Raw genomic sequence first — 20,353 nt, forward strand, 5'->3', positions numbered from 1 at the left:
CAGTAGGAATTTCGTGGGATCCTATAGGAAATTATTAAAAGGGTCAAATTTTCAGGATTTTTATGTTACAATGCACTCTTTAAGAGAACACATTCACACTGGACGGGCCGTTTTTTTAGCGTATCACGCTTTATGTAGAGTAGTCATATATTAAGAGAATGTCCATTCGCACTTTAAAATAACCCGTATTTGAATACTTATATATACCATATCGCGTTCGCGAAACAATAATATTATAGGTTATTTTGGAGTGCGAATATAACACAATCTCATATATAATACGCTTTCGCGCCAAAAACGCTGCTGTCCTCTGGCGGCGAAAATGAGTTCATGCCTCATAAATTTGAAGAGCGTTGGTTCGAATCTCATTTTCATTTACTAAATTTCTCGAAAATTATTTATTTAAAATGTCTGTAATTTATATATAATTATTGGTCAACTTGAATAAATATTAAATTATTACCTGATTTCTTATTTGATTTTTTTCAATGGGGTAATTATCTACAACCTATGAGGCTCGATATTTCGGCTCTTGAACACTTCGTCTTTTAACTTTCAAGGCTCATTCAAGACTATCCGTTTTAGTGTTCTTTTCATCTTATTGGTGTTTCTTTTCTTTCCTTAGTGCGACCTTAACTGTTCATAACTTTACACTGATACTATACTATAGGCTTAGCGGCTATAACTTACGTCTCAACTATTTTGACATTTACATATTAATGCATTGCATACTTAAATATAAATTTTTTTTGACAGTTTAATATTTCGTGATTCAGTGATAATGATGGACATAAAAATCGATTTATTTTACTCTTGAAAAACTGGACTGTCTAAGACTACAATACAATTCATCAATGATTTGATAAGGTCTGAGCTGTCAAATAATGCTGAAAATAATTTTATTTGATGGTTTACTTAAAGATATTATTTTCCAAATTGCTTATACAGTATTGATTTTTGCCTTAAAAAGTGTTATGTGTGCAAAGTGAGTTTTTAATCTAATGAATCTCAGTATTACTAACTTGAACATCACATCCAGAGACTTATCTTCACACAAGCATATATATATGTATATATATTATATGTATATACATTAAGTTGTACATATGTATTAATGTGTGTATATTTGTTTTTATCTTATGAATTTAATCAACTTATTTTGTTTGTGTTGATTTCGAAAATTGGTAATAGTAATTTTTAAATTTGGATAATAGTGATAATTTATTATCACTTCTGTAAGATTTTAAACTTTTACAATGTATTTGATTCTGAACAAAAAGTGCATAATGAGTCTAAATACTATTTTAATAACTTGAATCAGTAATTAATATTGAAATATTTATGGAAATATATATAAATTGATTAAAAATTTTTGTGAGTTGAACTTTCCAATACAGTTGCAGTGTATATTAATGAGAGACCAAAATGGAATTTTTGATAAAAACAGTGCTCCTGTGTCCAACACCAGTGATATTGAAGCAGTACATTTCTATTTAATTCTACATATTTCCTACTTCTGAATTTTTAAAATTGAACAAATCAAGGTATGTTTTATATTTAAATTTCAAATTTAATTACAGAAACATTCTCCAACTTTTAAATGGGTTTTTCAACATTATTATTGAAATTTCCGATCAAAAGTCATCAATATTATATTACGATGATTAAATTTTAATTTATCAAGAATAATAAAAGAGTTTAGTAGATACTCCTATTCACAAATCTATTTACAGAAATGTAGCTGAATCTAATTTAACTTGATTCTTTTGCATAACTAATCACATCATGTTTAGTCCAATAAGCAATATTACAACTTTTGCTATAAGTCTCAAATAAGAGATACAAAATAATTAGTAATTAAAGTACAAATACTATTACTGCATATGAATTGCTATTTCAATTATGTGTTATGGATTTTTGAATCTATATAGTACCATGACTATGTGATCATAGTCTCAATACTATAGATATTAAAAATATACAAGGGTAACACAGGTTTTTCACCCTTACAACAGCCAAAGTGGATAAATTATATTGTAACAAATGTATATAAAAAAGTTTATGTACACTATAAACAAAATAGTTTCTTTGAATATTAATCAAAATTATTCAATTAACAAAATTAAGAAAAAATCAATTAGACATTTATCATGCACAAGAAATTATATTACAACCACCTGAAAATGTATTTTCAATTTTATCTGCATTTTACAGTAATTTCCAAATAAAGTAATTAAAATTAAATAATTCTCTTTGAAACTGCATCTTAATTGAGCATAGAATAACTTGTGTTAGCACAATCATACACTCTAAGCCCAAAAGAGTAACTTTCGAACCTCCTAAAAGTAATCTGTAGTACTCTTTTTTAAAAAATGCTGATTGTAGAAAAGCGTAATTCATTCCAATTATTCTTTTTTGTAGAGTTTACTTCATGCATAAAAATATTGTTCGCAGATTACTTTGAATATTAAAAAAAAATTTTTATTAAACATACATGTGTAAATTAAAGGAACTTATATTAAATATTCTGTTACATCTATATTTTCTAAATAATTTCAATTTTATACTTGCAATAATGAGAATATTTTTCGCAAAATAGTTTTAGCCACACTCTCAAGAATATTTTTTATTAAATTGTTGAAGTTTATTGTTACTTTTTTACAGAATAATACAGATATTAAACTAATATAAGTTAAAAGTATACTGTTATAAGTTCCTTTAATATACTCATGTATATTAGACTGGCTGTTATTCCCTGAATTGCTCAAATCCTTGCTCTCACCCCTTGAAAGCTCATCATTTGGCTTGCAATGAAAGATAATCACTGTCCGATCTCGATAAGTTAATTCTAGACAGTGCCCCAAACCAATATTTTAGACCCCCCCCCCTTTTCTACCCCCAACCCCTCCAAAAACGTCTATTTTCCATCTATATTCATTCTAAGGTGACTGGGACCTCAATTTTCATTTTCCAGAGTAAAAAACTTTAGAAAAAAAGTGCTTTTTGCTTACTTACAAGGAGACCACCCCAACTCCGGGTCATGGATCTTGCCCAAAAAAAACTTGAGAAAAAAACAGAGTTTTGTCTGTATATTTCAAAAAAATTTTTTTTTTTCATTTTTAATAAATTTTTTATCAATGTAGATTTAAGGTACCTTTTCCCCCTTAATGCTCTAAATTGAGCTATGAAGTCTTAATCTGAAAAAATGAAACGGTCAAAATTGTTTCAAATTTGACAAGGAATTCAAAATCAGTATTTTAAAAATTCTTCATCAGAAGCTCTGGCTTCGAGGACCTATTTTTGTTAATGGGGCGGGGGTTAGTATTTTCGACCAAATTAAAATTTTTTTTGCTATTGTCTTGGTCGATTTTCTAAGCCTCATATACGTCTAAGCAAAATTCACAGATATATAGCCTTTTGAATTGAAGTATGATGTACTCGTTTTCTAGCCCCGATCGCATGTTTAGTGCTCTTTACTTTGGGGTAGCAATGTGTGACTTTGATATAAGAATGTCGAGCATTATAAATTCAACCTCAAAATTTTTGCAGCTATCTGTAGAGTTGCAGTATGCTGGGCGAAGTGAAGTCATTTGTGCATGAACTCCCGTGATTTTGCAAGGGTTTTTTGTAGACGCGGTACCATGAGTACTGCTGGATCGATCTTTTTGAAAATTTATGGAGTGGATAAGGGGAGCTAGACGAAGATCTGATGACGGTCGTGGACTTGATTACTCAACCCTTTGTGAACTTTTATGCACTTCATATGCATGTTATATGCATGTTATAAGAATGTTTTGAAATTGTGGGATTGGCGTCAAATATTAAGAGGGCCTTAAATATAATTTTCGTTGCATGACATTTATTTTTTTATGCATGAAAATGCTCTTTGATGCACTTTGTATGCATTTGTATGCATTTTTTTGAATTTTTGGGATGTACGTCAAATTTAACGGGAATTCGTGAACGATTTGTGTGGGACCTTAAATATGAGTTTCATTGCATACTTTTTTCCTTTATGCATGAAAATGCACTTTTATGCACTTTGTATGCATTTTTTCAAAATTATGAGAATGTGCTCAAATTTGATGGAATTTTTTTGAATAATCTGTTGGGGACCTTAAATATGATTGTTGTTGCATTTTTTTGCATACTTATGCATCGATGCATAAGTCGCACTTTCTGGTAACGCGAAGTGAGATTAGCACACGAGCGTATGCGAGTGTGATGTGATCGCAGCGGTGCCAGAATGTGCGACTTATGCCACCGAAAAGCGTGCCATAAATGTAAACTTATGCCACGCAGTGCTATAAATTTATTATGCTGAGCGAAATGAAGTCATCCCTGCATGAACTCCCATAAATTTCCGATGGCTTTCTGTGACGTGGTATCGCGAGTACTGCTTGATCGATCGTTTTGAAAATTGAGGGAGTTGATAAGGGGAGTTAAGTGAAGTTCTGATGACTTTCATATTCTCGATTGCTTAACCCTTTATGCACTTTAATGCAGTTTTAATGCATTTTTTTAAAAAATGCGAGAATTCAGTCAAATTTGACTGGAATTTTTTCATAATCTATTTGGTAGATGAAACATACTTTTCGTAGTATTATTTTTTTAGTTTTTGCATTAAAATGCAATTTTATGCAATTCGTATGCATTTTTTCTATGAATTCGTATGAATTTTTATAGATTATTTATCTTTCATGAATTTTAATTGGTATTATTATGTATCGATAGTGCGTTTGTTTATAATTATATCGTGTTTTAGGTAACATCGTACTGATTACAATTATGTTATAAATCGTGTTTCGAGTAACATTACTGAACGAAAAATGATTGTGTTAGTTTTAAGTTACATCGTGTTTCAGTTAACGTTGTACTGATGATAATTATACAAGTGGCAACTCGAGTTTTAGAATGCTGAGCAATTCCAATAAACTAAACATTCGTGATGATACTAAATCATTAAATTTTTACAATAACTTTACAAAAACCCGTATTTATTCATTTTCTGGCGCTTGTACGAAAGTTTATATACTTTTCAATGGGTGCAGTTATGCGCTGAAAAAAATAACCATACTCACGTCATGAAATTCGGAATCCACAAAATATTAATTTTTCCGAAATTTTTTCGTTCCGTAATTATTTTATTCCAAAATTTTGTTTTTCCGAATTTTCATGTTCCGTTTTCAATATTCCGATTTTCAAACATTCCAAATTTTACACATTCCGAATATTTATCTGTCCAAAATGTGAACATGGCTCAATTATTATACCTTCAAAGTAACTGGTAATAAAAAGTTATCTATTACATAAAATTTTACTGCACGCCAGTGTCCAAAAACTCACTAAAAACCGTGCGCAAAATGGCACTTTTCGCCTTTTATTACATAAAAATTTGCGCTCAGCATACTGCAACCAGAGTTGCCGCTAGTATATGCTAGATGTCTTTTGCATTTACCCGGCATAGACAATGTAAGGAGATACAATAAAATTCACGCTTTTTCCATCAAAATCGTTAAACGTGTTTCCTCTGCAATCGCATTTATTGAGTCGGTGAACATCCTAACTCCAAAAGTACTGAACCGGTCGTTCTAATATTTTACACACTTCTTTCAGAAGCATTTTACTGAGGTACTGACGTCGAGATTTTTCTTCTTCAAAATTTATAAACTATTTTCCGAAAAAAAACACGATTTTTCGAATTTTTTTTTCCATTTTTTAACTTCAAATTGTCACCAAAAACTTGACGTCAGCACCCTCGAGATCATTTAAACTTAAAAAAAAACTTCGGTTCATTTGATTTCGACCAACCTATCATAAGTTATCGAGTACACTGTGTTTTTTTGAGGCGTAAGCTTCAAATTCTCCCCACAGGCTCGTTTTTATTTTTATTATTATAACACGAATAATTGATGGTATACTCTTGAAGTTTTATTTTTTACTATCTACTTCAGCCTGTTAAGCTAATTTTCATCGTATCTGTAAAAAAGATCTCAAAATTACTCAAAAATAATAATAAATTGTTAAATAACAATTATTAAATAGTACATATCCCCCTCCCCCCACTGAAAACAGCATTTTTCGGCTGTAGACGTTATCGCCTTCAATTAAAAAATTATTTTCTCTTTTACGTGGTGGGCGAGGGTACGAAAGGATGTTGGTCGCGACATGAGAGAGAGAGCACATCAGCGTTGGTTTCAGTGGGCTCTATGCTCATGGTCTATGATCGAAATATACCGTGGCGCCAGTAGTAGTGCAACGCTGGAACGGGCTGTCGAGCATACAGACTAGGGTGGTCCACTTTTTCAAAAATCTTTTGTATCTCGGAAGATCCATCGGAATCTAAAAGTTTGAGGTTTAAAACGAAGTTTCATCCAAACTAGAACTCAAACGAATGATTTTAGATGGTGTCGATGGATTTTTGAAGTTTAAAAACGTAGTCCTAATAAGGAGCAAAATCGGTCGACCATAAAATATATTTCAAACTCTGTTCTGATAGTAAAAATAATCTTAAAATTTTCCTACGTATTTTTGTCTGGATCAAGTGCCGTAGTCAGTTTTGACCTAGGAGTAAGGTATATGCCCCTATTTTCGATCATGTTCTTATATTCGATCAATGATTAATATTAGCAACTTAATTGTACGTAAGAACATTTTTTTTAATAATTGGCTGAACGAATCGAACTTCTTCATCAGAAATACATTATTCAAAATCAGATATAAAGTTTAAATCCTATATAAAAAAAATGATTTAAATTTGATAGAAATTTGGGCCTAACTGATCGAAAATAGGGGCGTATACCTTACGATATCATTGAAAAAATACACTTTTTTATAGTTTTTTTTCGCAAATTTCGCAAAGATCTATTTCGAGCGAGCGGCAAACGAACAGAAAAAATCTAAAAAATTTTTTGACCCTACAAAAATTTAGGATTTTTTTATGACAAATCCATTAGTAAATATTATTATACACTTTAAATTTATTTAAATGCAGAAAAATACGACTTTATCCCAAAAAACGAAATTAAAAAATTGAAAAATCGAAAAATATATTCCTTTCTTCAAGAAAATGGTTGAGCATAATCACTCATGATAATAATTGCATACAATTATGTATAGGTTTTTTTCTCACCTTTCCAACGCCGTTGTCAAATTTTAAAAATTCGCAAGTTTCGCTGAGATACAGCTGTGTATGTACGGTGCACTTTTGTAGCTTTCAATTCTGCTTCGGTGGTTTTTGAATGAATAGAGCTAGCTCACAATTATTGAATTTTAAAAAGATTTTATTTTAACTCAATCAATGTACATTATAATTTTTACTCTGACTTATGAACAGGAGGCGCGCTTTCCCACGCTAATTCTTTGAATGAAAATGAATTTAACTCATTAAAATGTGCAAATTTGTGTATCATTTTTCCATTGTAAAAAAATTATAGCTCATGTGTACATGACAAAATTAATTAAATATTTTGAGTCTCAATCAGAAACAGAAGAAATTTTATCAAATTTTAGTAATGCAGAACATTTTATTGTACAGAAAAAAATAAGTTCTCTTAAACAGTCCACTCTTGATAGTTACTTCAAAAAATAAATAAAAAATATTTTTCTTTCTATAAGCTTTATTTTTATTTAAGTGTAAAATGTATGAGTGTCACACAATTCGAAAAAATTCGAATTATATGGCTGCCATATAATTCGAATTATCACAAATTCGAATTCTAACGTCAGTCCCCTGGACTTCGAATTATGTGATTTCCACTGTATTTCTATACTCGAAATCGTAATTTTTAGTTGATATTTAGCGCATGTTAAATAGTTTCCGAATAAATAATGAGGGGATTTTTATATAGCTCGCCGGTGTGAATTGGTCATTTTAGAAATAAAGGGACTAGACAGAAATTGCGGCAGCGCGTTTTTTGAAGGTTTAGAGAAAAAGTGTTCGATTGCTAGTGTTATGGGAGCCCTCCGAAGGCGAGCAAGGTAGAAAATCGATTTTGAAGTAAAATTTTTAGTCAAAAAATCACGCTTTTTTTTTAATTGCAAAATAAACGGTAATAATGTTTATTTATCTCAAAAATAACACCGAATTCTGAAAGAGCATACCCAAAAACTCCTGGGTAAGGATTTTCAAGAAAATATTTTAACTTTATCTATAATTTTTTTGCAATGGAAAATTCATGCACAAAATTGCACTTTTGCACGTTAATGGGTAATATGATAGCATTTACATGAGTAATAAATTATTTCTGTATACTTGTTAATTTTTGTGCAAAAAATACATTTGAAAACTGGTAATTTTAAAATTTATACAATAAAAGATTGACAATAAATTAATGAGTAAAATAATTCAGTTTAAACAGAAATACAAGGCAATAGGGTATTTGCATAAAAAAAAGTAATAATATTTTTTAAATCAACGTATATGAATTATCAATGAATATTTTTTTTTTTAATTTTTCATTGCGTTTTTACTTAAAAATTTATCGTTTCAAAAAATACAACTTTTCAAACGGCCGAAAACGCGCCGAAAGCGCCCGAAGCTGTGCGAGCGGACCGTGACGTCATACTTATCAGTAGACGCATATATATAGGTATACAAATTACATACAGCAGCCGACTTAGGCTATAAGTATGACGTCACAGTTATGCGGACCAATCAAAATCGTTTGTGGAGTTCAAAATAATTTTCGAATTTTTTTGATTTTTATTCTCGTATTAAAAATTACCTGACTGTTCAAAATTGTTTATTTTTTTACTCCCACATTCTTTGATACGTATATTTTACTATAACGTAATTATTTCAATGATTTTTTTTTTCATGCAAATACCCTATTCGGTTGTAGCCTATAAAAAGAAGCGATTGTGTAATTTTATTTGTCTCTTGAAAAAGTTGAAACTTTTATGATTATTTTTTTATTAAATGAAAACGACAAAACGATAATAATAAAATTGAAATAAATAATGACTCTTTGAAACTTAAAATTTTAGTGAACGCCACGGTATATTTTGGTCATAGACTATGACGTATGAGAAACCAACCCTAGAGCACACACTTGGAAGGATATTACTTGTAGTCGGTTTACGCAATTACCTTGGTAATTCAATTTCTGTTCCAAATAAAGGGGGTGATTATTTAAGGTATAAGTGGTTCGATAATGTAGTGAAAAAATCAATTTTTCAAGAGTGACCGAGTGAATGGACTCTTTGAATCACTTTATGCTAACTTTATATTGACAATTGGCATGAATTTCAAAAAAGTGATATCCTTGAGCCTTTAACAAAAAGTGATAAGCGTTCCCCATAGTTTTGATAAAATTACGAGACTTTTGTGGCATCACAAACAGCTTTTCATAATTGCATATGAGAATTGCGTCTTTTGAGCTTTTATAAAAATCAATTTCTTGGCTATGATATTATTGAAATCGAATAAATTCCATCAAGTATTGAACAAACTAACAATTTTATGTTTCAAACTATTAGCCTACTGAAATGTTTATAATAGAATAATTCAAAGCCGTGGTAATACTTTTTTCAAAAGTTTAAATAGGGGCAAGTATGACGGTCTGATCCTTTTGATTTGAGTCTAAATGTAAAAACTTTTTTGTTTTTGCGAACAATAAAATTTCACGTACCGAAAGCAAACTATATATTTTACGAAAATTTTCTGTATATATATAAATAATAACACTAGCGCTGTCCTCACTCGCTAACGCTCGCTCGGGTGAATGAAGTTTGTGTTAGACATTTTGGAAGAGCAAGAATTGTTCGATAATTTTTGGAAAGCACTGTTGGTATTATTAGATAGAGAAATATGAAATTAAAATCTTTGCAAGAAATTGTACAGGAGCTGTAGTTTTTTCAAAACAATAATATAATTGCTGTATTACAAGTGGCGTTATTAGCAAATGAAAAGAATGCGTTTTACGGTGCCTTTTTTTTTGAATTTTAATAATGTAATGAATTTTAAATGAAAAATTGTTTTTTCAATGACAGAATATTTATTTATTTGGACCTACTTAAATTTATTCACTTTACTTAAATTTAAATATGTTATTATGTTTTAATGTAATATTTGTAAAACAATTGTATCATATACTAATTATCGTATTAGATAGCGGATATAATAATAATGTTAGGAACGATACATCTCGTTCATTTTCTTACTATTTAACAATCTATAATATGATAATATACAAATTTTTTATATTTCACAAACTATGATATAGTGCAAAAAATTTTTTTACTTACGTCTAATACAAATGAGTCTCAAGTTTCAAACGTTCAACATGAACGAAAAATCGAAATTATTCAAAATCGTTTCTGATCAATAAAATTACTCCCACATCATCAAAACATCAACAACTAACAATGATAATTTTCCATAAAACTGCCTTTCGAAAAATTGTGGAAACCGTGCATTTTCAATAATTTTTGTCGATCGAGTCACTCGTAATTCAATTGATTTACTGACCCGTTTAAAAATTAGTTTCATGATTAGATAATGTAGTCCATTATTATTAACATTCGCTATGTCGTTATGATGTAGCACGTGTCTTGAAATAATTCGATTCGAACTTTTTTCGATAGCAGAACTTGAAAGATATAATTCGAATTTATTCGATAATCTCGCACATGAAAATGATTTCTAAAATCATGAAAAGATGGTTTAGTAAAAATTAGTCCCATGTAATACGATTTTTTATTATCTTTAACACCTAATCAATGTCCCTGTAAAGTTTCATTGCTCGGAAAGATGTGAGAAAATTTTGACATAACTTTAAACATAAAATTTTATTTTTTCGAGAGTCTCACCCGCAAAAAAAATATTTAAAAAAACGTCGAGTAGTAAAAGTTAATTCGCTCTTTTACGACTTTTTACTCTACTTGATACTTAGTCAATATCCCTGATTGGTTTCGGAAAGATCTGTCTAAGATTTGACTGAACTTTGAAATATTAAATTGAATGTTTTTAGAGCTCGCAACTAAAAAAAATATTCAAAAATCAAGAAAAGACGGTTTTGTAAAAGTTAATGTTCCAGTAAAGTTTCATTTCTCGGAAAGAGATCTCTCTGACAAATTTTGAAACCTGAAATTGTATTTTTTTAAGAATCTCGCCCTGAGAAAAATATTCTAAAGTCTAAAAAACATCGAATAGTAAAAGTTATATATTTGTAACACGAGTTTTCACACTCATTAATACCTATTTAACGTCCCTATTAAGTTGCGTTGTTTGGAAAGATCTCTGGCAAATTTTACATAATTTTAAAACATGAAATTGTATTTTTTCTAGAATCTAGCACTCAGAAAAAAACTCAAAAATCGAGAGAAGATGGTTTAGTAAAAGTTATTTCGATATAGTACAATTTTTTACATTCATTGATACCTAAGCAATGACTCTGTAAAGTTTTATTGCTTGGAAAGATCTCCGAAAAATTTGACACATCTTTGAGAGATAAATTTGAATTTTTTCGAGAATCTCGCCCTTAGAGAAAAATTCTGAAATCTAAAAAACATCGAATAGTGAAAATTATTTCGCTCTCTTTTATGACTTTTCACACTCTTTGATACATATTCAACGTCCCTGTTAAGTTTCATTGCTTTTGAATTCTTTTTCTTATTTTTCTGTAGAGAAGTTCATTACAATTACATGATAAGCAATTTAGAATTCAAGATAAAAAAGTTAGTAAAGATCGATCATTTTATAAAAATTAAGAGAATATGTGTAGCATTATATAAAAATTAATTTCAATAATTTTTTTCATAATAATCATTTTAATAATTTTAATGAAAAAATAAAATTAAAAATTGATTAAAATTACATAGAAAACAAAATCAGCTGTATAAGAACAGCCGTAAGATGTGTAACGTCTTTATGAACATTAAAAATAGAATTTAACATTAAACAATTCAAGTAATTCTATCTAAAATTCGAGCAATTAAATCAAAACAAAATTCGAGGAATTCGATTTAAAAAATTCAAGTAAATCAATTTACAATAGAAAAAAAAGAAGCGCTGCAAGATGTGTAACTAGTCACATTTAAAGGTAAAAAATTAAAAAAATAAACAAATAAAATAAACCAAATAAAACGAAAAAGTATTTGACGTTGCACTTCCGGTGATTTTTGTATAATATGCTTGGACACCGGAAGTGCAACGTCAAATACTTTTTCGTTTTATTTGGTTTATTTTATTTGTTTATTTTTTTAATTTTTTACCTTTAAATGTGACTAGTTACACATCTTGCAGCGCTTCTTTTTTTTCTATTGTAAATTGATTTACTTGAATTTTTTAAATCGAATTCCTCGAATTTTGTTTTGATTTAATTACTCGAATTTTAGATAGAATTACTTGAATTGTTTAATGTTAAATTCTATTTTTAATGTTCATAAAGACGTTACACATCTTACGGCTGTTCTGATACAGCTGATTTTGTTTTCTATGTAATTTTAATCAATTTTTAATAAAACTGATTTTTCGATTTATTCTGTAGTCAATACTTTCCGATTAATTGTGATTTCGTTGAATGAGTGCCGAGGCCGCTTGCACGGCCTCTACTTACATTAGTTCCGTTTCAAAACGAATTCAAGTTTAATTCAAATTTTTGATTTAGTTTTGATAATTTTGAGCTTAAGGTTTGGTTGGGGTTGCCGAGGCCGCTCCGCGGCCTCGTCATATTGCCATCTTTCACTAACAAATTTGTAGTTATATTCACGTAAATTTATAAAAATTAGTGTACCAGAACACTGATTTATGATTTACGATTGTAGACATGTGCACGAAGCTATACAATAAAACAACTCGAGTTATTATTTGACCGATCCACACGCATGAAAACGCAACGCGCGAGCGAGAGACAGAGACGCAGAGATACCCAACGCTACATTGTACGTTTCGTAGACATGAGTGCTGACTGCCGAGTACTGCTCGCCTGTGCTGTGCGTGTCGCAGCAGAAGCGAGCTAGCAGTCACTCGACACTGCCTAGCGTAGACCAATCACAGCGCGAGAAGCAAACAGACGCTACTGAGACTAAAAACCTACGATTATCGCGCTCGCTCGCTCGCTCGTTTTTCATGGATGCACTAGCCTACCCAACGAGCCATAAGACGTTACACATCAAAAATAATTATGACACATTTATTCTACGTTATAAACTCTGAATATTTTGATTTATAGATTTGTAATAATTGATAGGCATTGCTACTGATGCAACTCAAAAAGTACAAAAAACCAAAAGATATAAAATTTATTGAAAAAAAAGAACTTTTTTTTAAATTAAAAAAAACATTTAATAAAAAATTTTAAAATATTAAAAAAAAATTGGCACGCATTAATGAAAGAGAAATGAATTTCAGTATTTTGTGCGTGCACCATTTCTTAGAAAAGAGAATCGATTTTGAAAAATGCCAAAAAACGATAAAAGACGAAGGGTTCGTAAAAAAAAACGAATCGATTCAGAATTTGATCTTTGTTCCGATGCCGCATAAAAAATTTAAAAAAATGCAAGGGGTGGTTTTTTATCATAAAAAAACCGTATAAAAAACGAACTCTTGGGTTTTGAAGAGTGCGGTTTAGTTTTTTAGAATCGGCAGAAAATTTGGAGGCGATCTGTTTTTCAAAACGGAAAAACATACAGGGCTACCCAAGATGATTGCGAGTACCTTGATAAACATGTACATTATTCAAAACACATACTTTTAGTATTATTACGTAGATACTGCATTTAGCCTTATTAATCAATCAAATCGATGATATGAAGTTGACCGCGAGACTGCGTGAGATCGCGTGAGACCGCGTTTTGCGTGAGAGCGTTTATACGTCGGGGATTTTTTCTTTTATCACTCGTATTCAGTTAATACTGCGTGTTTTGGAGACTGTATACACTATTTTGTGTCACTTTTTACAAGGAATCGATTTACCGAATCAGAATTATCGTATCTGTTATATATTTCAAATTATAACGTTAGGTTGTTTTCGAGGGTCCCCAAATCGCGATTCTCGTGTATATGAGGAGTGTGGAGAAACGCTGCTCTCGTCTGCCTTACTTGCCATTCGGAGCGCGAGACGCGCTTCTCGACTTGATTAAATTGCTGTTATATATTAGACTAAATTGATTTATAAAATTATAAAATTGAGTTAATAATCTTGATATATCTTTTAACCAGGACTTTATTTTTTTAGGAAGGATCTTCATTACTCATGACACCTTACAAGAAACTTTTTCACTGTTTGTGAAAATGATCGATCAGTTTTGTTTAATATTCACAGAACTACTTTTTACAAGAATATCATAGAAAAGCCAAATTATTGCATTCTAATGAAAAGTTAATCAGTTAACTGATGCAAATTTATTTTAACCATCTGGGATTCGTCTATCATGAAAACCCAAATTATTATTATTTTTGTACAGTTTGTGTATTCAACGCTTTTTATACATCTTCATGCAGAGCAAGGTTTGTACCTTTTTTTCCATTATGACGCAAATATTTATATGTGAGATATAATAAGTCAACCTGACGCTTCGATCGAGTAAGAAACATAAACGATTTCAATGATATTTATAATTTTTTTTGAACCGCGTTGAACAACTTTTAAATACATTTAGTTTTAATAAAAAAAACTCATATCAAAGTAAAAAATAATGGTATGAAAAAAAAAATTCTGTATACATTTTATACAGTCCTACTCAACTTCTTTTATCAAAAACTAAAAAAGTTATAAAAAAAATTAAATGATATCTTCTATGAATGAAATAGTTTAGAGAATGTAGTCGTATCAAGGCCTTAAATGTCTTGAAAATGTTTCGGATTCATATATATCATTCAGGGTTTTGTAACGGATCGAGTATCGGGGCACTTGATGTGATGAGCCGAGTATATCTTATCTTTTATTTGGAAGGTAAGTCCGGAGCCGCTCAGCTGACCAACTTTGTAGGCTGCGAAGATGTCACGAGTTTTGCGATCTATTTAATGAAGTATGTTATCCCCACTAACGCCGAGACCCCTGTGTGCGTCCCCACTCAAACGTCGTGCACTGCTGCACTCGTCCCCACCTCGCGGTCGGGTGGGGGTCCCCACCTCAACTTTACAAGTTGGACAGAAAAGTGATCGGCATTTGTGTCACTCCACTCTCACGAGTCATGTGACAGCCAAGCAGCCCGAGCCGACAACGACGTCATTGTCCATCCGACCATCCCCTCCATGACGGTCAAAATCGGTCACAGGTGGTCAACATCGGTCATAGCTGGTCACCGCTGGTCACAGCCAGTCCTTCTGCACAAATCAACAGCCTGCATCAAAACTAGTCCTTCTCAGGACTAAACGTAGAGTTTGCAAAACTTGTAAACCAAGAGGCAACAAATAACATCGACCCTCTTCAGGGTGACTCGTCATACATCAGTCTGGTGACTGTCAAACGTATTTCTACTCTGTCTGAGTAAACGTGTACGATGTCGGCGAAACTCTGCAAAAACTCGCAGACTTGCTCAAATTCGTCCCCTCCACAATCCATTGTACAACAAGTAATAATCAAAAATAATTAAAAATTTCAATTGAATCTATTTCAATAGCAAATGCCGATGAATATGTTTCACATCCAAAACTTTTGATGGGAATGATACACGGTAATTGATTCTCTGCTATGTTCCGCGAGACACACCGGTGCGAAACAGATAAGACGAATAAACAATGGTGAGGTACTGCAGGAAAGCCATCACGGTAATATTGTCGATATTTTCGCAATCCAATATTAGACGGCGATGAAGATCGTCGTAGATATTCGCTCAGATTGTTCTAGAGACCTCGGCACCTATTTCTTTTGCTAATTGTCCAGTTCACACCCAAACATGAGTTATGTGAATCAAATCAATCACTTGACTTTGGATAATGCGTAACGCGCGTATTAACTTTCGCTCAGTACCATGGAAACGAATCACGTGTCTCATCTCGTCGTGACTCGCGTGCATTCTTCTCTATTTTTCTCGCTTCGCTCGCGAGTGTTGCTGGGGAAAACCGTGTTAAACTGTCTCCTTAAAACATATACAGTTCATCAACAGCAGATATATTTTTACACGGATTTTTGAGTATCGAGACAAAATGTATCCGAGAAAACTTTACACTTGAAGACGGAATTTTGTATGCTTATTAGCAGTTTTTTTACTTTTTGGTGAATCTGGTGGGAAGAGTTCACGAATCTATCCCAAAAATTAGTATGATATTTGAGTATATGAAAATAGATTTTAATTAAAATTTCTACCCTGTAGGGGACCTAGGGCCCAAAATTGAGCCTCTCAAAGGTCTAAAATTGGCCATTTTTATGTAATTTTGCATATTTTTCAAATCATCGTAGCTCAGTCCCCAGGGCATATTTTTTTACTCGGAGGGTCGCATTCTTTCAAAAAGTAGGTTAAGCTCCATAACCACACTCCCCTGTTATGAGGAGGCATTGAAAGGATTTGGAAATTTGGAAAATTGTCCTTTTTTATAGCTTCTTTATACGTAGAAGAAAATTAGATTATGGTGGCTCATCAGTGAAACGGGTCGACAACAGATGTTTATGAAACTTTCCAGAAATGTCATTTAAAGTTCCCTTGATATGCTGTAGAATTTTCAACATGAGTTATCGAACTAATTTTTGAGAACGAAGCCGTTGTAAATAGCAAATTTAACATAAGCTCTTATGGGAGATCATCATAATTTTATACATTTTACGCCATAACTTTTTTATTGAACAACAGATCTTAACCAAAAACGAGTATTGTATGCTTCAAGTCACTACCAATGACACGACCGGTCGCTGATACGAATCTCTGCCATGCGCGAGTAACAGATGTACGAAATCGACTTATGATACCCGAATGGTGTCAGCTGGGCCACGCGTAATTTGGTAACAAACATGTTATTGCAACTGGGCGGAATTTGGATGATAAGGAAAATCCGGTAACTGCGAGTATATAAGTGAAGCGAGAGTGATGATCGAGGTCAGTTCAATCAGTCAGACAGGGAAGTACGGTTTAGTCAGTAGTGCAGTTGTGCCCAGATGTTGAGTGGCTTCGGTCTCGTGCGGCCAAACATCGGTCAGTTCAGTTCGGGTAGTCAATCGCCGTCAATCAGTCGAATCAGTTCAAACAGTCGGTCAGTCGTAGTCGCGAAATAGAGTAACGGTCAAGTACGAGAGTTATTCGAGTGCGGAAGTGAGTGGAGTTACGGTCAAGCGATCTTGACCACCAGTGTAGTGGAGTATGACAAACCCACGGACAGTCCAGCCGAGTGTGTGTGTGTGTGTGTGTGTGTGAGAAACCCAAGGACAGTCCAGCAGAGTGTGTGTGTATAAGTGCATGTATGAACGCCAACCACCCAAGGTCGGCCCTTCGAATTGTAACCAACAACAAAAGCAGTAAGACAATAAAACTCATATAAAAATGTGGTATGTGATAAACAAGATTTGTGGTAATTGATAAATTTTGAGTGATTTTATTTCCAACTATAGATCCAGTTATTAATGTTTTATGAATGTGAGTGAATAGGTAGAGTACTGGGTTCAAGTTCTAATGTAAGATTGTGCATATTTGTGTGAAAAGTTGATTTGGAAATGATCAACTTAGTTACCAGTTTCCACATAAAACCCATATTAGCGTATACTAACATCTTACAAGTAGACCACCCCACCTCCGGGTCATGAATTTGCTCCAAAATTTTTTGAGGGTCTCCGGGTACCCAATACTAAAGCTCCGTGTGTTTAGTTGGATCTCATGGGCCTTAGGGCCAATTTTTTAGAGGATTTTCCACATTATAAAAAAATCTTTGTTATTTTCTATATCGATATAGAAGAACATAAACAAAAAAATGCAACGATAAAAAGTTTTAAAATTTTTCAAAGAATCTGCTTTAATTTTTTCAGAATTTTGGGGACCATCTATCACTTAATTCAAGAGGCCCAAATTTGACGCTTTTTTTATAAATTTTAGGTCATTTTAAAGATAGCGGTAGATGGTCCCTAAAATTCAAAAAAAAAATTCAAGCAGATTCTTTGAAAGATTTTAAAACTTTTTATCGTTGCATTTTTTCGTTTAAGTACAGTAGTCCCTGTTTTTACGAGGTAGTTCCGTACCAAAAAAGTACCACGTACAAAAAATCGCGTAAAAAAACATTGCTCTTATGGGAAATGGGGGATTCCGTGCAAAGATGTGACAAATTTTCGATTTCCAAAACATTTTATTCAAAAGTACATGTAAAAGTTACTTGAAAAAATCAATAACGCGTGTCTGTTTAGCGCGTCTCATAATATTTTTGTGTAATTCAACGTAGGCAGTCACAGCAACTTCACAATCATGCTGAAATTTTATGCTACGCACCATGATCGAATCATATTCGAGGGCCACATCAATGGCTTCCTGCATCAAACTCAAGAGTTTTTTTATATTTGCCACAGTAAGCGTCGGCTCCTCGGTTGATTTCACTTCGTCGCTTCTTTGTTTTTTATGTAAATTGTAATGCTGGGCTTCGCGGGGTGTTCGAATTATTACCACGTAAGCTAATTTCAAACACATGCACTCACACACACAGGCACGCTGTAGGGTTGGGCGGAAATGACCACTCGTAGACACTGGCTGAGTTAAACTTAAATTAATAATGATTTATTGAAAATGCTTAAGGGGAGGCTCTCATGAGACTCGATCAAAAAATCGATTTTTTTTTTGCTTACTTAGTTAGCAAATGTCTCGTACAATACACCCCCGAAACCCTTTTTACCAAAATCGATTTAGTTAAATAGTTATAGGCAAAAACCGAAGCTGTCTTTTTACGAGGGAACGATGTATGTATGTATGTACATTCAGTTTCTAAAACTTTAAACGCGTTTTTCTCGAAACCATGTATTCAGAATCGGGCGGCAAGATATCTCGAAAAGTACTGCACTTAAAGGCACACTTTTTTGCTTCCTCATAGAGGAAGCTTTGTGATGGGCTCCATTTCGGCTTTTTTATAGAGTAATCGTAGGGTATATTTAATGATATTTCTATATACTAGATCGAATTTCTGACACATGTTGGTATGTATGTGTGTGTGTGTTTTTTTTTTTTTTTTTTTTTTTTTTTTTTTTTTTTTTTTTTTTTTTTTTTTTTTTTTTTTTTTTTTTTTTTTTTTTTTTTTTTTTTTTTTTTTTTTTTTTTTTTTTTTTTTTTTTTTTTTTTTTTTTTTTTTTTTTTTTTTTTTTTTTTTTTTTTTTTTTTTTTTTTTTTTTTTTTTTTTTTTTTTTTTTTTTTTTTTTTTTTTTTTTTTTTTTTTTTTTTTTTTTTTTTTTTTTTTTTTTTTTTTTTTTTTTTTTTTTTTTTTTTTTTTTTTTTTTTTTTTTTTTTTTTTTTTTTTTTTTTTTTTTTTTTTTTTTTTTTTTTTTTTTTTTTTTTTTTTTTTTTTTTTTTTTTTTTTTTTTTTTTTTTTTTTTTTTTTTTTTTTTTTTTTTTTTTTTTTTTTTTTTTTTTTTTTTTTTTTTTTTTTTTTTTTTTTTTTTTTTTTTTTTTTTTTTTTTTTTTTTTTTTTTTTTTTTTTTTTTTTTTTTTTTTTTTTTTTTTTTTTTTTTTTTTTTTTTTTTTTTTTTTTTTTTTTTTTTTTTTTTTTTTTTTTTTTTTTTTTTTTTTTTTTTTTTTTTTTTTTTTTTTTTTTTTTTTTTTTTTTTTTTTTTTTTTTTTTTTTTTTTTTTTTTTTTTTTTTTTTTGGATGTATAACGGTGATTTATTTAGAAGAAAGAGAAAAAGGAGTTTACATTAAGTAGTAATGTAGCAGAAGAAAGAAAATAACAGATTAGTTTACATAGAGTATGTAGGTACATCCACGTCTATTTTTCCCTTTGTTCCATCCCTGCGGAAACCGCCGTTAGGCATTACTTCACGGGGATGGAGGGGTTGGCGTTTTGCGCTTCTTGGGGGCTTGGATGCGGTGGCGTCTTCTTCCAGCTGCATCGTCCGGTCATCACCTTCTGTCCATTCCTTCGTCTCTCAGTCTTATTACGACTGAGCAGGCGAAGGAAGCAACCGCGAGCCAGTTCGGCTCGCTCGCGAGCATGAGCCTGGTGGTGTTCTCCAGCGTGACCTCGTGGAGCAGGGAGTGTAGACTCTCTCTTTTCTCGCTGAACCTCGGGCATTGGTAAAACACATGCTCCGCGTTCTCGATGGATGAGGGGCAGACCGGGCATTGCGCGCTTTGATTGTGGTCGTAGCGTCGGCTATGGTGTTTGAAGAAGCCGTGCCCGGTCAAGAGCTGCGTGAGGTGGTAGTTCAGCTCTCCGTGCCTCCTCTCGATCCACACCCTGATGTTTGGGATCAGTCGATGCGTCCATCGGGCCTTCGTCGACCGGTCCCA

At 31.9% G+C, this 20,353-nt stretch overlaps 1 protein-coding gene across 2 annotated transcripts in view; it reads left to right on the top strand.

Annotated features, from left to right (window-relative positions):
* The first annotated feature begins 499 nt into the window (after positions 1-499).
* LOC106656589 (ephrin type-B receptor 1-B) overlaps positions 500-20,353 on the top strand; it is a 78,828-nt gene continuing 58,974 nt past the window's right edge. For both annotated transcript variants that reach the window (XM_014377652.2, XM_014377653.2), the window contains exons 1-2: positions 500-1,544; positions 14,181-14,452. In XM_014377652.2, the coding sequence (XP_014233138.1) occupies positions 14,377-14,452 (76 nt within the window). In that variant the 5' untranslated portion in view covers positions 500-1,544; positions 14,181-14,376. The remainder of the gene's footprint in view (positions 1,545-14,180; positions 14,453-20,353) is intronic.

This window comes from Trichogramma pretiosum, unplaced genomic scaffold, assembly GCF_000599845.2.
Source record: "Trichogramma pretiosum strain Unisexual culture from Peru unplaced genomic scaffold, Tpre_2.0 scaffold108, whole genome shotgun sequence".
Classification (NCBI taxonomy): domain Eukaryota; kingdom Metazoa; phylum Arthropoda; class Insecta; order Hymenoptera; family Trichogrammatidae; genus Trichogramma; species Trichogramma pretiosum.